Source organism: Perna viridis, chromosome 7, assembly GCF_037379345.1.
Source record: "Perna viridis isolate PV_CMFRI_1.1 ecotype Kerala chromosome 7, ASM3737934v1, whole genome shotgun sequence".
In the NCBI taxonomy this organism is placed as follows: domain Eukaryota; kingdom Metazoa; phylum Mollusca; class Bivalvia; order Mytilida; family Mytilidae; genus Perna; species Perna viridis.
The window spans coordinates 39,638,157-39,659,381 of record NC_142451.1 but is presented as its reverse complement, the minus strand read 5'-3'; the positions used below and the strand labels follow the sequence as shown (position 1 = coordinate 39,659,381).

General features: G+C 32.4%; 1 protein-coding gene across 6 annotated transcripts; it reads left to right on the top strand.

The window, feature by feature from the left end:
- Positions 1 to 2,846: 2,846 nt before the first annotated feature.
- LOC148612662 (GDP-fucose protein O-fucosyltransferase 1-like) lies at positions 2,847 to 20,264 on the top strand. Of its 6 annotated transcripts, none has more exons than XM_088594308.1 (8): positions 2,847 to 2,975; positions 6,468 to 6,577; positions 7,305 to 7,420; positions 8,777 to 8,900; positions 10,072 to 10,264; positions 13,910 to 14,105; positions 15,438 to 15,665; positions 17,615 to 20,264. In XM_088594308.1, the coding sequence occupies exons 2-8, from the start codon at positions 6,475 to 6,477 to the stop codon at positions 17,798 to 17,800; spliced, it is 1,146 nt and encodes a 381-aa protein (XP_088450434.1). In that variant the 5' UTR covers positions 2,847 to 2,975; positions 6,468 to 6,474; the 3' UTR covers positions 17,801 to 20,264. The 6 variants fall into 6 exon arrangements, with proteins under 6 accessions (XP_088450434.1, XP_088450435.1, XP_088450437.1 ...); XM_088594309.1 differs by having other exon boundaries at positions 2,877 to 2,954; XM_088594311.1 differs by lacking the exon at positions 2,847 to 2,975 and adding an exon at positions 3,004 to 3,023.
- The last annotated feature ends 961 nt before the right edge of the window (positions 20,265 to 21,225 follow it).

Here is a 21,225-nt window from a genome sequence, read left to right as displayed (position 1 = left end):
GATTACACATCGCCACTCACACACTTAGTCTCATTATTCTAGTTTCAACTTGGTTCAATTACTTCAATGGTAACAATATAGTTACAATTATCTACGCGTTTTGGTTTCTTCTTTAACTAAAAGCACTGAATTGCTTTATTGTTATATGAAGACAAAATGCGTGTATCATTAAGTTTACAGGTGATCCTTGTAGACACAGACGTGCTGAACTAACTACTACATGAAGTATATATATATGCGCAAAAGAGAAAAAAAACTATTGTTTCAGCTGTATCCAGACAGCTGATGATTTATCTGTTATTTCTAAATGTATAATAATCCGATTAAGTTTTGTAATATTCATACAGATATTTTGATACATTTCAGGCAGTAGGAATTCTTGTATACCATTTAGAAGTACAGAGTAGCCTGTCTTAATCGAACCCTGAATAATCTGAAAACCTGTCTAAACCAGACCCTGAATAATCTGAAAGTTAGTCTGAACCAAATCCTGAATAAACTGAAAACCTGTCTAAACCGACCCCTGAATAATCTGAAAATCTGTCTAAACCAAACCTTGAATAATCTGAAAACCATACCCTTTTGAAAGTCTCTTCATATTGATTTAAGTAGCAGTCTGTCTAAAAATCAGACAGGGGGTGATTCATGCATGTCAAAAAATCCATGGAATTCAGTTTTATTTCTTGTTCAGAAATCGTTACAGATCACATAACCAGCCTTATTTTTTTTTGCATTTGGAGTTTGCGTTTCTGTTGACATAAAATTTATTTAGATTGTACATGAAAACACTTTGCAAGAGTTATCGTTCTTGATTTGGTTTGATTTGGTTGATTTAAGTGGGAGATTAAAGTGTGATTTTCTCAAAAGTACAGATCTAAATACAGAAAAAAAGACTATTGTCACTTAAAAATATAGCATATGTAGACCAAAAAAGCATCGTCTAATCCGTGGCTTTTTCTACACCATGAATCACCTTACCATAGGCAGTGTCTGAATTTCGTACGGACTGGTACAAAAATACACTTGGAACCTTGGGTAACCCAACAACAGTCTAAACCCAACAATTATTTAAGGAGGTAGACCTGGGTTAAGGTACATAACTCTTGAAATCAATGATATGTTTGTATCATATTAAATTTTATCAAAGCCTATCAAGCTTTCATCTGAAACATAATGAAATCAGTCCAACATACTTTGATGCTTACATGAGATTGATGTAAAAATGCTAAATACAAACGTTCCAGTGATTTGTAAGAGTCGTGTCCCTTACCCCAGGTTTACCCCCTTTAAGTCCAAAACAGGTTTGGTTTAGTCAGATTTCACTGTAATATAATGTCAGTTATCGATTGTTGATTCCATATTTACTGGTAATTGAATGTTATAATGAATATCGATTCCAGACAAAGAAATTAATCCTGAGATATAGAATCTGTCCTGTATTAATTGATATCCACATGGAATGTAACGTGAAGTTAGAAGGAAGGGAATAGTGTCACCTTTCACTTGAAACAGAGTCTTGTCTGATTTTTTCGATCGCTTTCTTAGTCCTTATGGAATTAGACAGTTCTTTTGTCAGGGAGCATGATGAAAGTTTTACACGTAACACTTTATCATTTATGCTTATCAAGGCATATATAGCAATTCGACCACCCATCCCCAATTTGTACGTATAATACCAGTATATAGTTCCGCTATAGTTCACGTCCCATAACAGCTTTGTTCTTTAAAGGCAATTTATTCTAAAATGATTTCCATGTTGATTTCATTCACATAACAATTAAAAAAATAGCTTCTCGATCGACATTGCAGGTTGACTTGAGTTGACCTCACGATTTTTGTGCTTGCTGGTTCATGGCTATATGTCAAGGTTCGGACTTCAAATATGTATTGTATGTAAAAACCCCATTGACACTGATAAACTCATGCAAAATTAAATAGTCTTGTATAAGCCTTTATCAGTGATAACTGGGTTTTAATATTTTTATTCAACCGATGTAATTGACATAGCTATGATGGGCGTGTGTCTAGGTTATGGTTCTTGGCGTTTCTTTCCCTGGTTAATACAATGTACTTTTTGTGTATCATAAGCTCTTGTTCAGAGGGTGTTAAACAGGTAGTGTTTGTCACGATTTAAAAGATATACACCCTGTTGATAATGTTTGGTATCTGATAGCTTTGTAAAATTTAAAGAAGATATTTGTCGATGTAATGTGTTGTTAATGGGTGGAGTAGAAAGTTAAGGAGTTGATCGATTTGAATTATCAGAAATCTTCACTTTCGTCTTAAATAATTTACACTGTAAAAAGAACATCTTAGAAGTTTATCAAATTACAGGGCACGCGATTACTACCTAACTTGATAAATAGTGTTCGAATATCAACTAAGGGAGGATATGGTTAAATTGAATAAGTTGTAAAGATTATATGTAACGGATTAATTCGTGTCTTTTAATCATTACTTTGACTCCCATGTAAAAGCTGATAAGAGTCGCTTGAAGATTAAAATTAACTGGGAACATGTAAAGAGAATGTTGAATTTTGAAAGTATATGAATTTATAAAATATAATCATGATGATCTATGTTCATAAAAAACTCTATCAATACACTAATTCATGCCCAGAAACACGAAAAAAAAATTCTCACCTGTATGAGATTTTTTTAAAGCAATATATCTTCTACCAAAGAGTGAAAAAGCCTGCAAATAGCAAGTTGATAAAAACAAAAGAGATCAACAGAAAAAACCGAAAAGTTCCCAAGTAAAAACACCTGTCTCAATATATCTTCCATAGTTTTAACGACGGCGGTGTTTCTTCCAAGCTGTTGCTTGGTAATACTCTAAATGAAGCAAATAGTATTTTGTTTAATATATTGAGAAGATTGTTATTACGTGGCAATTGGGCAATTTGTTCAGTTTGCACCTGTCTTTGCGTTGCTATATTAGTCTGAAATTTGACGTACGTGTTTCTTGTATACAGGTAGGATAAAACTTCTTCCCTTTTAGTGAAATCAAGACTCCTTTCAAGGTAATTTGCATCTCAGATTTTTGCTGCATGTACTGGTCAGTCTGAAGTATATGATATCATAGACACTCGTGGCGGATCCATGTGGGGTGCAAATGATGGACACCCCTTCCATTTGTGTGATTTTTTTTTTTTTGTGTTTCGTATAAATTTACAGCAAAAATGGGCAAATATTTTAGCTTGTTCCCCCCCCCCCCCCAAATATATCTGGATCCACGCCTGAACACCTATGATGGTGTCGCAAAAAAAGGGGTATCAATGCTTAAAAATCCTTAAACAGCATGCATTTAATTGTTTTTAATTGTTAAGAAAGGACTGAAAAATCTAATCATGTTTATACCTCTTTACTTTTTGCAATTATTTGCGACAGATCATACTTGACGATGGGTAATCAAAAGAATTATTCTTTCGGTGCATTTTTATACGACCGCAAAAATAACTTGAATATAGAAAACTATATATAAATATATTACAGTGTTCCTTAAATTAGGACATGACGGAGGGCTCTATAGTTTTGTTTCATTCTAGTCCTATCCCTTTGAAAACAGTGTACTGAAGGGGTTAAAAGGTCGAAGATGTCGTTGATCTATCTGATTTCGATGATTCTTTTAGGTATTATAATCCGAAAGACAGAATAGAGGCTTAGAAATTGGTGAACACCCTGCAAGTAGTTCTAACTTCTTTTTATTAACTGTAATTGAATATTGTACAATACTGTGCCCAAACCACCAGTTGTTAAATTGTGTACGTAATGGACTGTATATATCAAGTGTGTCAAAAACATACAGCGTGTCCACACTTTCCCCAAGTGGACAGAGTAGTGTTGCAGTCATATCATTCTGCGCTCGATGAAGCTCTTTATTTATGTTTTCTAAGGCTTTTTAACCCCGTGCAGGTCCGGGTGTTAAAAGAATAGGCATGCAGCAGCGCTAAGCTTGTCGTAAAAGGCGACTAAATAGTGCTCAGGACCCTAGCCGGGGGCAAGGGCGCCCTGCTCACAGAGCAACTGGGATGTGTGCCCCAGGTGGTGGAATGGGGTACCCCTGGCGTGTTACATGCTGGGTTGTCAGGCTATAATACGGAAAACCTGACCGCAAACCATAGTGGTGCACCGTGTTGGGAAAGATGCCACGTTCTTCGCACGTTAAAGAGCCCTACTGTGGTATTCTCCCGGAGTAGGAACCATAGGGCTCCGCCACAGGAGGATAAATTGGCCGATCCTACCCACCTCTCCCTATTTCCAGTGGTAATCAAAATGTGTTGACCCCATTGTCCTTGTGTCCCATCCTTTTTCTACTTCATCATCATTTCATGTTCATTTTGTCATCAATTTCATGTTCATCGTCTGAATATAGCTGAAATATTGCTGCTCGGACGTTAAACCCCAACAAACTAAGGCTTTTTGTGTTTTTGTTCGTTTGTTTTTTTTTTTTTTTTGTTAGTTTATTTTGTAATTTAGTGTGCTTGGGTAAGTTATCAATCAGTGTATCAATGCTCTTTTGAATAGTTCCTGATTTTCTGATGGTAAGGGAGATAACCATAATTGTAGAGGGCATTGCTTGAAACGGAAGCGACACATTTCCCAGCTGATTTGAAGACACTCCATGTAATTTTTAATCAGACACCAAGTTATTACAAATCAATTCTTGAAAAAAAACGATAATTCGCTATCTTCTTTCTTCTGTAGTGTTGTATTTCGGTATAAAGCCACAAAAAGTATAATCAGAACATGACATCAACCTCTAGCTTAACTCTTACAACGTCAACGGTTGGAACGCATGTATTTACGCTTGTTCCTGTCTACTGTACATGTACATGTAAGTGTGAAACACTTTCAAACGGGGTCATCTATCAATGGCCATTATTAGATAGTCTACCCTATTTCTGTAGTGTTTACCTACATGAAAACATGTAGAACTAGAAGCAAGGCCCTGTGGCTGTGGATCGGAATTCCATTCCTTCCACAGTCCTTAGCCCAAAATCTTGTAAATATATGTTGTATATACATGTAGCTCTAAAAAAGGATAATATACAATAAAAAGCTTCTGTAGAAGCTCTTAAAGATATTGTACACACAATAAGAGCTATCATGACTGTTTATAGCATTTATTGATAAAGACTTCAGACTCCTTTGGTCTCTCTATACTCAATACAATGTAACTCCAAGTCAAGAAAAAAAAGCTTTCTAGACATCCTCTGGAATTGAGTACCCCCTAAACATCAACCACATTTTGTTACTGCAGAAACTATATCATAGTGTTGACAAAATATTCAGTTGCACAATAAAAATGTTTTATTGCAGAAAAGTTTGTCAGTATTCAAGTACATTTTTAGGACAAAAAAAATTGTGACTAGAAGTGTGATCTGCACTGTGTGAAGTGCTACAACAAATGTACCTCTGAATTACATTTACAAGACTATGTTTGTTCACTAAAGGTATTTCCATATAGAGTATATTACTGTTCTTTCCATGCACTCAGTTAGTAAGGGTAGGGACTAAAATGTGTACATTGAAATCAGAAAACCAATCAAACAAAAAATATTATAAAAACAATCATATTTTCTTGACAAGGATTGAATTGAAACCAATTTTTGCATATCATGTGCATATTTCATGCCTTAAAATTTCATAATAATGAATATTTTTGCAAAACATTACTTGGATGTGGGTAAAACTTGGTACAGGTACAGGTTAGACATTTAAGCCCCTACCATTATTTAGTCCTAAATTCTTCTAACCCTGCTACTCCCTCCAGTTATTTCGACATTTGATAATGATGTGTGGAGATGGGTTCAGAAAAGTTCTACAAAAATGGGATTATTAGTGGTACATTTTTTGTGCATCTTTCCGACTCAGCATTTTCATTGGTTGGCCTTAGTCCTATTATATCAAGATTTTGTCAAGTCATTGCTCTGTTATTGTCTTTATACTGCAACAAAATTGTAATGTTTTAAGCAAAAAAAAAAAACAAAAACCCCAATTTTTTTTATCAAAAGTGGGTGACTTCCTGACAACTTCAAAACAACAGGAAGTTGTATTTAATCATTGACTGTATATCACTTGTAAATATATGGAGAATGCATTTGACTGCTTATGTAGAACAGTTGCAGAATAAATTACCTTGTACTAAAGCTTGAATACTACATCAAAGTAAAACTCGACTGGGCATTGACATCCCTAAACCTCCAGCCATCTGTGCTGCAGTCTGTTACTAAAAAAAGAGTAGAAAACCCTTGATAATAATGTTTTTTCGCTGCCTTTTTTTTGTTGGGAGCAAACATTTGTACAAAAAATGTAAACATGTGCTATAAAATCTCATACATATATATTGTACATTGTTTGTACAAAATATGTACACTTACACTGTATTATCTATTTTGCCTGCTCCGGCACAGCACTGCTGCTTTAAGTGACATTTGACTTACTATACATGTCTGTAATTTCAGATTGAGAATGCATAAGCCATTGTATCTGCTAGTATTATACTGTCTTCTCAAAGGAGTTACAAGTACATTGATAGATCCTAAAGGTTATATTGCCTTCTGTCCCTGTATGGGTAGGTATGAAGTAACAGTAATGACATTGTACCATGTAACAGTAAAGACATTGTTATTTGTCCCCCTATGCCTTGTAAAATGAAATAGTAGTGATGACTGCTAACTGTCCCAGTGTAGGGTAGTGTAATGTACATTGAACAGTAGTGACTTGGTCAGCTATCCCTGTATGGGTTTGTATAATGTAACAAAGTGACATTATCAACTTTCCTTGTATGGGTTTGAATATTGTTACAGTAAGGACATTACTGTATGTAACTGTCTCCCTATGGAGTGGTAAAATGTAACAGTATTGATGACTTCCAACTGTCCCTGTATGGATTGTTATTTGTTGTAAATTCATGCACATGTAACAGTTGTGACATTGTCATACATCCCAGAAAGGTTTGCATAATGTAACAGTAGTGAAATTGGTAGTAAATGCAGCAGATTTGACATTGCCGGCTTTCCCCATATGGTTTGGTTTATCATTTCTCTCCTTTGAAATACCTGTCACATATACATGCACATGTATACTTTAATGTGAAAAATTAGTATGAGTAATTTCACATGACACAGAAAAATATTCTTAAAGGTTAATGTTACGAATTTTCAATGACAGTGCAGAATTGATTACACATATCCATTTTGTTAAAACATAGAACTGAACATCTTCATCGAGTTACATTATTTTAATAAATGAAAACTTAAAAAAAAATTTTGTGACCAATTTTTTATTTTGTCTTTCAGGAAGATTTGGTAACCAGGCAGATCAATTTCTTGGTGCCTTAGCATTTGCAAAAGCCTTAGACAGAACCTTAATTTTACCTCCATGGGTGGAATACCACTGGCCGAAACCTAAATCAGTGGGTACATATATTGGTGAATAAATTTGCATATTAGAAAATGTATTAATATAAAGAAATATAAGTTTAAATTGCCCAGATATAACTTAATGTATACTGCAAAATATAATGGGTTTGTTCACCCTATACATTTTGTATACATGCTGGGATTAAATTCAAGAAATTATTCCATCAGCTAAATTTAGCAAGTACTGACAATTTACACTTGCTAAATCTGTTTCTTGGGTTATTTCTGAACTGAACTTGTGATACATATAGAATTCTACAAGCAAATTTCAACAAGTGGAAATAATTTCTACCAGCAAAACTGAATTTTAACTTGCATTTAGCAAGTATTTCCCCTTTAAGTCGGTCCCTGACATGTATGCACTGCATTGTTTTACTTCTTTTAACAAAGAGAAATGCAATAAGGGAGATAATTCATTTTAGTTTATAGACATACACTTTTTTAGAAAGAAGTAATCTGATGCCATGTTAGATTCATTAGTAGTAAAGTCTGTCAAAGTTAGGTTATAAATTTGTAAAAATATGATGCTATCGGAAACTAGAATGTGTTAAGTTACTATAGAATGTACAGTTTTTCATGACAATAGCAGATTTTTCTTTAATAGGTCTTGTTGATTTTGTCATCATGACAAATCTTACTCAGTTATAAGTGGCATAGTCAGTTGCAAATCAATGTGAAAGCCTTTGGAAGCACAAAAGGGGGGAATGTTGGTTACTGTTACAAGCTTGAATAAGCTTTCTGTCTATCTATTCCTCTTTGTCTTGAGTGAGACATAAGGCTGCAATAGTTTCTTTCCATTTATGTCTGTCTTGCACCAACTTCTGTGCCTTTGCCCATGTAAGACCTTCATCTTTTAGCTCTGCCATGACTGTTGTGTGCCATGTTTTCTACGCCTTTAGTCTGCCAGGCTTTCTTTTTCCAGGTGGGGTCCATCTTAGAAGACTGTTGGTATTTGCTGTAGGTCTGAGCCTTTGCTTCTTGAAATACAATATAGTTACTCCACTGATATTTAAAGTCATTTTAAACCATCACCAAAGATTACTCTATAGAGTGTGTAATCTATGTAACAACTGCTACAATGTATTTAATTTTTATACATTACTTTTTGGGAATATGAGCTCAGAGTCATACATGTATGATGATTAATTTGCTCCTAAATGTTTCTAAAACTTTAAGTGATTTTTTTTTTAACTTCAGTAATTTATTAGTATTGTGCATTCATAATTTAATGAGTTTTTGGATTATATAAAATCTTACATTGGAGTAAAATTAAATGTGTTGATAGGAGAGCAGGGAGTTTTGTTTTATGAGCTATGCCTTCAGTAGTTCTAATTCTAATTTTTTTTTAGGTACAGGTACCATTCAACAAGTATTTTAAAGTGCATACTGTGTCAAATTACCACAAAGTAATTCCAATGGAATTGTTTATGGAGAACGTAGCACCTGTTGTATGGCCGCCTGGGGAAAGAACAGGTAAAGTCAATGACCAATTGGAAAAATAGCTACTACCATATAGCTGGTTGTTTTTGCAGGGTGAAAATTTTGCTGTATATTATCGGGCTTCCTTAAGGAGGTAGACTTAGGGTAAGGGACATAACTCTTGAAATCAGTGATATGTTTCTATCATATTCAATTTCACCAAAGCCTATCAATCTTTCCTTTGAAACAGAAGGAAATCAGTCCAAGTTACTATGATGCTTATATGAGATCGATGTAAAATGCTGAATACAAACGTTCCAATGATTTGTAAGAGTTATGTCTCTTACCCTAGATCTACCACCTTAAAACACCAAAATGAATTCGGTTCCTAAGTACTTGGTGCTCTAGTTAGCATCTGCCAAATTTGGATAGCAAATTTTTTACATACATTTTTGCCTCAAAATCAGCAAATTTTACACCACTAAACTACCTTCCATTAGGTACTATATATTTAGGAGACTTTCTTGACTTAATCCAGTTTGTTCCTTTTGAGACTTAGGGTGACTACAGTTTCTCTTCGTTGCTGTTGGTTTTGCTTTTCTAGGTCTTATTCATCTTATTAAGTTTATTTATGAGTCACATCTATTGATAGTTTCATGTACTGTGCTTATAATTTAAATACTCTCATTTCATTGGATAATCAGCTTTTGACACAATGTTTTATGAGTAGATGAACACATCCTTGAGCTATTTTTATATTGGACACACCCACAATTAAGTGGACTTCTTAGATAGATCACTATGTATTGCCTATTTTCTATGTATATCTAATAAAATAGAAATAAAATCAGAGAAGCATATGAATATTTATAAGAATTAAATGTTTTATTGTAGCACTATTCAATGAAAACGTGCAGTGGTCAACGCTTTTACACTCTAATAAAACATTAAAAATGAAACATTAAATTCTGAAATGAACTTAATTTGATATACTGTTGGTTTAAATAATTTTGTAGTACAATATTTATCTTTATAGAAAAAAGTCCTCTTTTTTTCGTTACTTCTATTTAGTTTTTACTTCCTGATTTACAACATTTAAGACATTGAAAAAGGGAGAATTGTGTAGCAGATATGCAGTTCTAAAAGCACCCTTATTTACAAATGCCTCTTTAACACTTTCATAAGCATATTTGAATAATACTAACATATCTGCCATGTTTTTCAGTATTCTGTTACTCTCCAAGGGCACACATTGTGGATAAGAAGAAATCTGATGAGCCATCTTGTGCAGCTAAGGATGGGAACCCATTTGGTCCGTTTTGGGACACATTTGAAGTAGAGTTTGACAAAGATGAATTTTATGGACCACTTTCATTTGATTCCTACAACAAGCATGAAATGCATAGATGGATTGAAAAGTAAGGGTGCTACCATAATTTTTAGAAATGTCTGAATAAATACAATAGTAGCTTCTTAATGTTAACTGGTGCCAGTCTCTGCAAGAATCAGGCAGTGGGTGAAACATGGTATGAAAAATCCGACCATTTTGAAAGTGTATTTTGACTATTTGCACCATCAGAATCAAGGAAAAAAGACAAGATTTTTTGGTAAATTGAGTTATAATTTCATTGAAATGCTCTGAAAATGAACTCTTCAAGGGTAGATAACTCTGTCAAAGAGCAGTGTGGGAAACCATTTTTTTTCCCAACTTGCCATTCTGGCTAGTGGAATATTGATCTTGCTAGCCAAATAGATATTCAACTAGCCAATTTTTTGGGGTTTTTTTGTCTGCGCTATCATCTGTTTTCTCTTTGATTTGACTATCTTATGCCTTTCTTTTTCTTTGTTCAACTATCTTTTCATTTGTTTTTAAATTTATCAAAAACCATTTTCGAATATTCCCTCCCATTGAAGTTTTTCATGTACAATATGTACTCTTTCTGAACTCTTATTTTAAAAATAAAAATATATATCAACAGATTCATCATTATAAAACAAAAAAATGCTTATCATTGCTTCTGTTTATTTTTATTTTGACAGTAAACAAATAATTAAAGGTAACATATCATAAATTACCAATATAATTTCGTTTGAATACTAATTCAAGATTGGGACCGTCGCGTAGGTTTTGGCACATCCCGTTCCTGGAAATTAAAATGGCAGATCGTAAACAATGCTTTACATCAATAAAATTGTGCATATTGTGCCAAAATTCACTTGACATGTTAGATCTAAAGCTAAACTTCTTAAAATGTAGGGAACATGTTTTTAATATATGATGTTAAGGGATGTTTAACTAAATAAATTGTTGGCTGGTTAACTTTCCTTGGAAATCGCCAATCAAATGACTGTCGCCAAATTGATGAGTGTAAGCTAATGAGAACTTGCCAAATTACACATATACTCATATTTGGTGAGCTGGCGAGTGGTGGTTTCCCACTCTGAAGAGTAATCAAGGGAACCACGATTCTAGTGGAAATCAAAAGAATGTAATCCAGGGACATGGAAATAGACAGTTACAACAAAGAACTTAATAAAACCAAAAAAATTGGTGCTAAGTAACAAAAGTAAATGACCAACTTGGAATCTACTGAAAACTTGGGAGCATGGACCAAGTGCACTGGTAGGGTAATAAAAACCTCATTTTTCTAACATTCTGTTGAAAAGTATTGGTCAAATCCAGTAATGTAGAGATGAAGTTACGGTCTTTTCAAATATAGAGAGCATCCTTGAGTGAAATTATATTGTCAGATCAGTGGGTTTTTGATATGAATGTTTCTGATTTTCTCCATTTTGCCTGATTCTTACAAGAACTTACACTGTAAACTTGGTGTAAACATATTAATTTTTGCTGTTGCCTTTTTTTGTAGATTCTGTCAAGTGAACATTTCTGTGGGTATAATTTTTTCACTGTTTCAAAAATAAAACTAGTTTGTGTTTTTCCTTTTCTTTCCAACACGTAAATAGGAAAATTTAGAACAACACAAATATTGATATGTTTACAACTTTATTTTTTGCTGTGTCCTAATGTTTGCTATTTTTGTGGTGAACAAATAAACAAGAAATAGTATTTTTAACACTATAATCAACTTTAATAACTTTGAAACCACAATAACCGTGAATATGTTCATTTGACAGAATCTGTGAAAATAAACAACTGTGAAATAAATCTGTTTACAGTGACAGCTTTGTTGTTCTGTGGTTAATATTTTCTTTGAGCAATAAAAACGCAATGACTGTTCATTTACAAAATTTAACTTTCATTACACTAATAGTAAGACTCACCGTCTGTCTGTCTGTGCTTGCATCACTTCTTGTCCCTTGGATTGTGCTGTCATTTTTTTCTGATTTCCTTCAAACTTTGATGAATGATTAGTAGCAATAAAATCTTGGATATGATTGATTATTACACGTATTGGTTGAGGGGACCACTTTTTTTTAGATGGGGACCTAGTTAAAAATCGAAGATTTAAGCTTGTTGCCTGAAATCTAATTTCTTATGGATATTATTCAAACTTTCACAGAAACCATTTAAGGGGTATTTTTACTTTTTATGTGGGTATATAGAATGAAGTTTTTCGAAAGATTGCAAATGTGTGTACATGGGATATAGTGAGTGTGCTCACCAAGCTATAATAATTTTCGGCAAACAAATTGAGGGAATATTTTGTATTGTTTTTGCCCTGACTTTGTCAGAACAACTCCTTACAACGGCTGAATGGAATGAAACTAAACTTGGCACAAAAATGGATCACGGTATTTAGATGTGCATGTACATATTGAAATTTCAAACATGGTGGTCGGTTAAAGATGAAAAGAAAAAATCATAAAAATGGGAAACAAATCATAGAGTCTTGATAATTGGATGAAAGATAAGTTATTAGACACCTTCTGGTCAATCATATTGAAAAATAAAAATGGCAGCTTTTCCATGAAGGCCAAATTAAAACAAAAAAGATCATGTAGCCATAGAAACTGATTTTAGGAGCTCCTGTGGCAATGGGAACATTTTGAGGAACATTTGTGTTGGTATCCAACACAATTTATAATAGTTTAATTTGATTTCTGACAAGCTTTCTGTTTGGTCAGTTCTTCTATGAGCCAAATAGATTATTTTGTATAACTAAATATTTGGTAAAAATAATCCCAAACACTATAAAGTTTGATTACAAATAAGTTTTGAAAATTTAGACTGGAATTTACCTTGTTTATATACACCCCACATATTATGGTTTAACAGTGTCCATCTGTTCATTGTTCACACTTTGCAATAACTTAAAATGCTGCCACCAATTTTTTTGAGACTTTGGTCAGCTGTTTCTTTCTATTGATCTGAGCTCCCTTCTGATTTTAGTAAATTTCTACATTATTTTGAGTTATGCAACTTTCACTAAATGAGGTGATTTTATGTTTTTGGACCATAACTCAAAACCCCTTGTGATGTCAATTAAACTTCAGTTGTGAATTATTAATTTATGTAGATGGAAGCTTCCATCATTTTTTGTTGATTTCCATTTTCAATTTATAGTTAGTCACTTTGTTTATAAAAAAGGGGAATTTTACAGTTTTCAAACAATAACTCACTTTTTTTCTTGAAGTTTTGGGAAAAAAAGATTATTTCTGTTTATGTTAGCTCCTCTGCAATTGTTATGAATTTCTGATTTTTTGAATTTTATTGATAACAAAAGTGGGAATTTCCCATAATTGCACTATAAACTTCCAAAACATTTCTGATAAATTTTATGAAACTTTGTTGAATTGTTTTTGTTGTTTTGTTTTTGTTTTTGTAATGTATGTTTGTTTTTGGTTCTTTAATACTTTGTGATAAATATTATTTTGTTTGGGGTTAGACCACTGCTTGCATAACTAGCTGTGCCCAGTATTTTATTTTTACCAGGTTATACATTATAACCTGCTTAGGGGCAGTTTACATTTTTATAGAATGTTTTACAGTTTATAAGTAAAAAGTACCACATACAAATTTTGTATGTGTTAACAAATAAGAAACATTTCTCTAATAAACTTACATATTATCAATTTTTTATACTTTTCTATTAACACAGATACCCATCAGACAAGTACCCAGTGTTGGCATTCACAGGTGTACCTGGATCATTCCCAGTGGCTGAGGAAAATGTTGGATTACATAAATATTTACAATGGTCCGACAAAATTACCAAACAAGTAGACAAATTTATAAAGAAAGAATTGTCTGAAGGACCAATTGTGACAATTCATCTTCGACTGGGATCAGATTTTGTAAGTACATATTATGACATAATTTATTAAGTTGATTGGTTTGAAGTTTTATTGAAATCTGATTTATGTGCATACAGTACACATGTCACCACATACACTGTACCTTAAACAAAATCTTGCTCATGTACAGATAGTACATCTATCACAATGATCTGATAAGCTGTTTACATCTCACTTTGAACTTGTGTCTCCCTGTGGTGTTAATTGGTGTCAGGATAACTTTTGATGTTTGATGCAATATTACTATTCTTGTAGTTTTTATAAGGTTAAGTATTACTTGTAAACAAGTTGACATTTCAGAGAATCACCTTATTGATGCTAAGTTCATTTTAGAGTTTATTTAGGATTAAGTTCACATCTTCTTCAGTTCCTGGCTAGCATTGGATACCCCCTGAGATGTAACATTTATGTCTATAAGGTGGCCTTCCAATTTTATTAAATTATTTCAAATATCTGACCACAATCTGCACAAAATTTTTAAAATTCATACATTGTAAGCAATTTTTGTTTCTGTCCAATATCAGCTTCCTGTTGACAACACATGCAACTTCGTGTTAGCTCAGTTTTTTGATGAATGCTTTATAGACAAAAAGAAAGAGTTTACAAAACAAATTAATAAATTATTTCCTGTTATATTTTTATGTGCATAAAGTGAATTTAAGGAGGTAGACCTAGGTAAGGGACATAACTCTTTAAATTAGTGATATGTTTGTATCATATTCAATTTCTCCAAAGCCTATCAAGCTTTCATTTGAAACAGAATGAAATCAGTCCAACTTACTTCGATACTTACATGAGGTTGATGTAATATACTGAATACTAACATTCTAATGATTTGTAAGAGTTTTGTCCTTAACCCTAGGTCTACCTCCTATAAACTATTTGTTTCCTCTACCTGATACACTTTTTTTGTACGTTCTCCCTCTTCCCAAATTAGAAAAAAAAGGAAATTTCAATTTGACTTTAAAAACTTATATACAAAATTGTCTGAAAAAAAAAAATTGCGATCCTCACTGTTTTCATAGATTTAGCTCTAGAATAACAGCAGTCAGACAGAAAATTAATTCTACTGATAACACAGCCAGCCTGGTAAGACCAGATTCTGTGCTAAGGAGACTTTTGGTCAAGACGTCTAAAACTTATGTGTCCACAAATGACATCCTAGTGTTATAAAAATAGCCAGTTTTTTTTAGTGTCACTGCAGTAGCATAGGGTGGAATATACATCATTTGTAAGAACAGGGGAAAAACATAAGTTGCCAATTAACTTAAATATAACCAGTAGTAAGGCAAGCCCATTGTCAGCTTTTCACCCAGTATATTTTCCTTTCAGGAAAATGCATGCAGCCACCTGAAGGAATCACCAATGATGTTTGCTGCACCTCAATGTTTTGGATATCGTCAAGAACATGGACAACCAACCAAAGAAATGTGTTTACCGTCTGATGATGCAATTGTCAAACAAGTGAAAAGGGCAGTAAAAAGAGCTGGAGCTAAACATGTATTCATTGGAACAGATAGTAGAGATCTGATAGACAAAATGTCTAAAGTCATGAAAGATGTAAGTACTTTTTTCAAGTTGTAGGCTAACTTGTAATTCTGTATAATTCAAAATATTACTTTTATACTTGAACTGCTTTTGAACACATTACTTACCCCAGCACTTTCAGAAGTACTTGGTGAGGTAAAAGTTTTGTTAAAAGAGTTTGTACAAGTTTTTAGGGTATTCCAATACAAGATATCTCTGGGGGAGGCAGGTGTAACTTAGAGAACAAAATTAAACATATACAGACAATTTTAAAAATAATCATGTTTTTTTACAGTATCACATTAGCTAGGATTTATTTTTCTTCGTAATTTAACAAGACTTTAAGATGTGATCTATGAACATTTTGTTTCTGTTCAGGATTGAGACAAATAAAGATCCTTACTCAGTATTACTGGTTGCTGGCTGGGATTTTTACTGCCAATACTAAAGTAACCCATTTAGGTTACCAGAATGCATGCCAGGTTAAATTCCTGTCAGACTGAAATCTGGTCTCAGTGCTTCTAAGGTCATAGGTTAGACTCATATTGATTACCATTATGAGAACTTTTTCCTCTATTAATGTGTTGGTCACAGTAAAATTTGATTTTTCTTACAAGATAAATGTATTGCTTCTTGATTTTAATGTATTGGTGGTACCTCTATATACCATGGGTATTGTGCCTCTAGGACACACATTTTTATGTAATAAGCCTTAGCCAACTGTTTCAGCTTATAAGTACAGTTACCCTAAATTTACGAAAGCCCATTTTTTATTTTTTTTTATTTTTAGGGGGATTTTTTGTGGAATTTAAAACAAGGTTATAATGGAACAGGACTGCAACTCCCAAAATTTATGAAAACCCTGTTGTTTTTTTTTATTTCAGTAATATTTGAAAATTGGAGTTGAAAAGGTCTGTCAATACATTGTGATGATAAGCCATGCTGTGATTATAATTCTCCTTTTTCAATTTTAAACCAACAGCTTTCAGTTTTGTTTATCAGAAATAATATTTTATAAAAATACACACTAAAAGTTTCTTTTAAATTTTGAAACTGAATAAATATGGTTATCTTTAATTGATCATTTTGGCTCATTTAGCTGTTTAGGTTAATTTTGTAGTTCTTTTGTAGTGGTAGTATTTTGATGCATAAAAATGGCAATTTAAATTAAAAATTAAGGAGGTAGACCTAGGGTAAGGGACACAACTCTTACAAATCATTGGAATGTTTGCATTCAACATTATACATCAATCTAATGTAAGCATCATAGTAACTTGGACTGAATTCATTCTCTTTCAAAGGGAAGCTTGAAAGGGTTTGATGAAATTGAATATGATACAAACATATCACTGATTTCAAGAGTTATGTACTTTATCCTAGGTCTACCTCCTTAAACTGTGTTCAGTGTCAGTGTCCAAATATATCTTAGTATTCATTATTTTAAATTTTGCTACAAATTTTATCAAATTCTAAGAAAATGTATGGCACACTTCTAGAGATTTCAATTTCTAAAATTTGATAACATTCACAGTATAAGCTGATCATCTTGAACTTTCAAATTTATTTATATAGATTCCTTGCAGTGAGCTTTGGTATAAATTTTAGCTAAGTCTGTAGGGATGACAGCATTGCAAAGTGTGATGAAACTATGCATAGACCTATGTACGCATAGCATATACACTCAGTATATATGCTCAACCCATGTGTTGTATTGCAGTGGTAACAATAAGATTGCATTTTGTTGTTAGGCCTTTGCTTATTCAGGGTCTGGTTTCATAAAACATCTGCAATTGAGATTTTTCTCAAATCCATCCTCAATTCAAAATTCGGCCAATCAGATCACTGGAAATTGAAGATTTGAGGAAATTCTCAACTTGAGTTTTTTTTTTTTTTTTTTTTTTTTTTTATGTAACCCAGGCTTGTATAATGGAAATTAATTCATGTATTGATTTGTAGCTAAATTCATGTTTTTCTGTTTACAGGTTAAGTTTTCTAAGTCCAAGAAAGACAACCCTCATTTTGACTTGGCCTTGATGGCAAGAGGAGATATATTTATAGGAAACTGTTTCTCAACTTTTTCTGCCTTTGTTAAACGTGAGAGAGATGTTAAAAAATTGCCCTCTGAATTCTGGGGATTCAAACAGCATGTAGAACATGACGAATTGTGATGAAGAATAAAATAGAAAATTTGTGCAATATCCTTGTAACAGTTATATTTGGCTTAGTTAAAAAATATCCTGCCTTTTTTATTTTTAAGTAGCTGTCTTTGTAAGAATCATGCAAAATCTGAAAAATGTGATACACCCCAAATAAGGCTACATATTTTAATTTTTGTAATTAAATTATTTTATGGGTCTATATTATGAAATGTGTAATTAATCATTCAAATCTGCCTGCTCTTAGGAGATAATCAACATTGAAAATCCTATAGATTTTATTGTATTTGAGTGTCATTTATAGATTTATCTCCCTTAATTTTGAAATCTACAGTACTTTCAATATGATTTTTATCCCTTAGAACACAAGTTATATGAAAAACATAATGTTAATTACTGCTTACTATGGCAATTCAAACAAAATATCAAAAATAAAAATATGTAGGCTTTTTACCCATGAATCACATTATGCATGATTCTTAGCTGGAGTGCTACTTAAAGAACAGGTCACTTTTATTTAATTGAAGCACTGTTAACCAACTCATTTACACACAAGTAATTTATTTTCTATTTTCATGAGCAACATAAATCGTAAAAATAAATTGCCAAAGATATGCCCCTTTATTATGAGAGAATGATAGTTGTGAAAAGTAAATAGCTGTGAAGTTAGGTTGACACCTAAATCACCAAAAAAGAAGTATCTGGAATAATAGATTGGTTTACATTTATTATTATTATTTTAATTTTCTTTTTTATGAACAAACATCAATCTGTGCCTTTATGTAACAAGTTTTTCTTACATGCATAAATTAATGTTTTTTTCTAAATTTAAATATTATCAGAATGAAGAAGCTTTATCTACAGCTCATATTTAAATAGAAATTTCTTACCTTATTAATGTTATCTCTATAAAAAAAATGTCATTTTACAAATACATTTGTTTCTTATGTACATGTATATAAACTGAATCAGGAATGACTCCAATGACCAGGGTAATTTAAGTATCATGGCCTGCTGCATTTAAGAAGTTTAATTGTATTTCTATCTATTATTTTATTATTAAGAAAAATTTTTGATACTCAAATTTAAGAGATATTTTATAGATTCATTTGATCAGCTATCATTTTGCTCTGAAATCTTTTTGTAGGATTTGCAGGTATGTAAAAAGTACGCATGATGTTAATGTTTTCTGCATTATTTTATTTTATAGTAGGATGGTTCTAAAATGCTGTCATGTATATACATTTTTGTTGATTTTTGTGTCTATAGTTTCTGGTATTAAATTTAAAAGATCTTTATTGATTATGCATATAACTGTATTAATTGTGTGAATGCTTTTTGTTTGAAAAAAGTGCCATTTAAGATTTGTTGTAAATTGGATTTACATTTATATTTTAAACTACAGCATTTATGTGAATTAAAAAAAACTAAGGTTGAATACAACAATTGTTCTTACAGATTTTACTGTATTTCTAAATCATACAAATATTACAGCGAATATTATAGTTAACTTCAGGAAATAGAGTTGGTATAAGGAGATTTAAACTTTCTATCACTCCATAGGTGTTTTAATCTAAGTTCAATAGAAAGTTTAAATTTCTTTGTCCATTGTCTAGTTAACTACATGTACCTTAGGAAGTTCACCAGGTAGGTAATGATTAGACCAAATGTTTTTCCTGAAGTTAACTGTTACTTGCTATAATATAGAATATTTACCATTTGTTCATTGTAAAACAGACTTATGGCTATTATTTATAATGAAGATCAATTTTTGCAGTGTACAAAATCAATTTTTTTGGTGCTTTAAAAACATAATACCATGAAATGGGATATTTTCAGGCGTGGCTCCAAGGAATGGCGTACCGGACATACACCCCCCTTAAATCTGTAAGAAAAATTTCACAAGTTTCACCCCATAATATTTTTTGCCTTGCTTTGCACGGCATTTAATTCAATTTACGCCTCCCCCTTGACTTAAATCCTGGATCTGCCTCTGATTTTGCAGTTTTCTTTGGATAAGGCATGTGTTATTTTGTTGCTCTCATAGTGGTAAGTGTTTAATGTTGACATTTTTTAACTGTAGTAACACAATAATAAGTTTTTGATTCTCAAAAAATCTGCAATTGCTGAAAGTTTGCAGCGTTTAAATAATTTGACATGGGTAGTATGCAAATTTTTAGGCACATTTTTCTTGTAAAATCTGTGGTACTATGTGATAAATAAATATATTTTAAATACAGTACATGTTATTGATATGACATTTGTTTTTAATTTTAGCACTTCCAAAGGGCAAAAATAAACCACATTTTACTGACAACAATATCCCAGTTTTTATGGTCAACATGCTCATGTAGGGTAGGAGATTTAGATTGTTGGTAGCTTTTTATAAAACTTGTTTTGAGATATTTAATGTATTTTATAGTATATATTGTAATGCTTATGTAATGCATTCCAAAATGAATTCCATATTTTAATATTCTGTGTTGTCTGTTTAATGAATTTGTTGGTTTTAAAACTACTTGCAAAGTTGGTTTGATGGGGACAATTTCCTACCATTTTTTATTGTCCCAGTCTAGCATCGATTAGGTAATTGGCATGTTAACAGTGTTTATTTGTGCATTTCATTTTTTGTAATTAGAGAAAAAAAAAAGAAACAAATATGGTGAACCACAGTAAATGCACCAGAATACACAAATTGTTCATACTTTCAGAGGTCACCAAAAGTCCTTTAACAAATATTAACACACCTTAAAATAAGCTCTGAAAGGCAACAGCAACAAAAGTAATAAAATCCACAGTCACAGAACAATGTTTTGTCTAAAAAAAATACAACTAAAAAGTAAAATATTGACACAAAGGCACATTTATGACCATCATCTTGAACATTGTCAAATGGATTAAATTCTTAATTTTAAGTGTTTACGTTAGAGTGTCATGCTTGACATTGAAAGATGCAACGTACCATCTTCTTATATTTTTTCCGTCCATGTTATCCATCTTAAGGTGTCAGAACCTTTAAGTGGTACTGCTGTACATCTATTGTCATCAGTTTATAACAGCTTAAATATTGGAGCCTTTTCTTAGAAATGGGTCTTTGGTGTTAACACACAATAGTTTGTATACTTTCATTTTGGAAATCTTCATGGGAATGATTTAGCATCAGCATGGTGGGATTTACTGCATGTGATATTAATCTGGGTCACTTATTCTTCTTTCGTTGAGTGGTGGAATCTTATGTGCCCTTTTTTTCAAGTTGTTAAGAGGAAACAAACCTTTTCCCAGGGAAAACTGCTAAAATGGTCTTTACATTTTTGTATTTGAGCACCGACAGTATAATTTATGTTAACATGCATGTGCAGGATAGTAGACAGGTTTATTGGTCAAAGGGAGATAATTCAAGCAAGTAAAAAAATGAGCAATATGAAATATCCAAAGCA

What these genes read in the sequence shown, in the direction of transcription:
- LOC148612662 (XM_088594306.1), top strand. An exon ending in TGCCTTCTGTCCCTGTATGG is followed by an intron (nt 6,578 to 7,304) that starts GTAGGTATGAAG and finishes TTTGTCTTTCAG; the next exon opens with GAAGATTTGGTAACCAGGCA. An exon ending in TGTCTAAAGTCATGAAAGAT is followed by an intron (nt 15,666 to 17,614) that starts GTAAGTACTTTT and finishes TTCTGTTTACAG; the next exon opens with GTTAAGTTTTCTAAGTCCAA.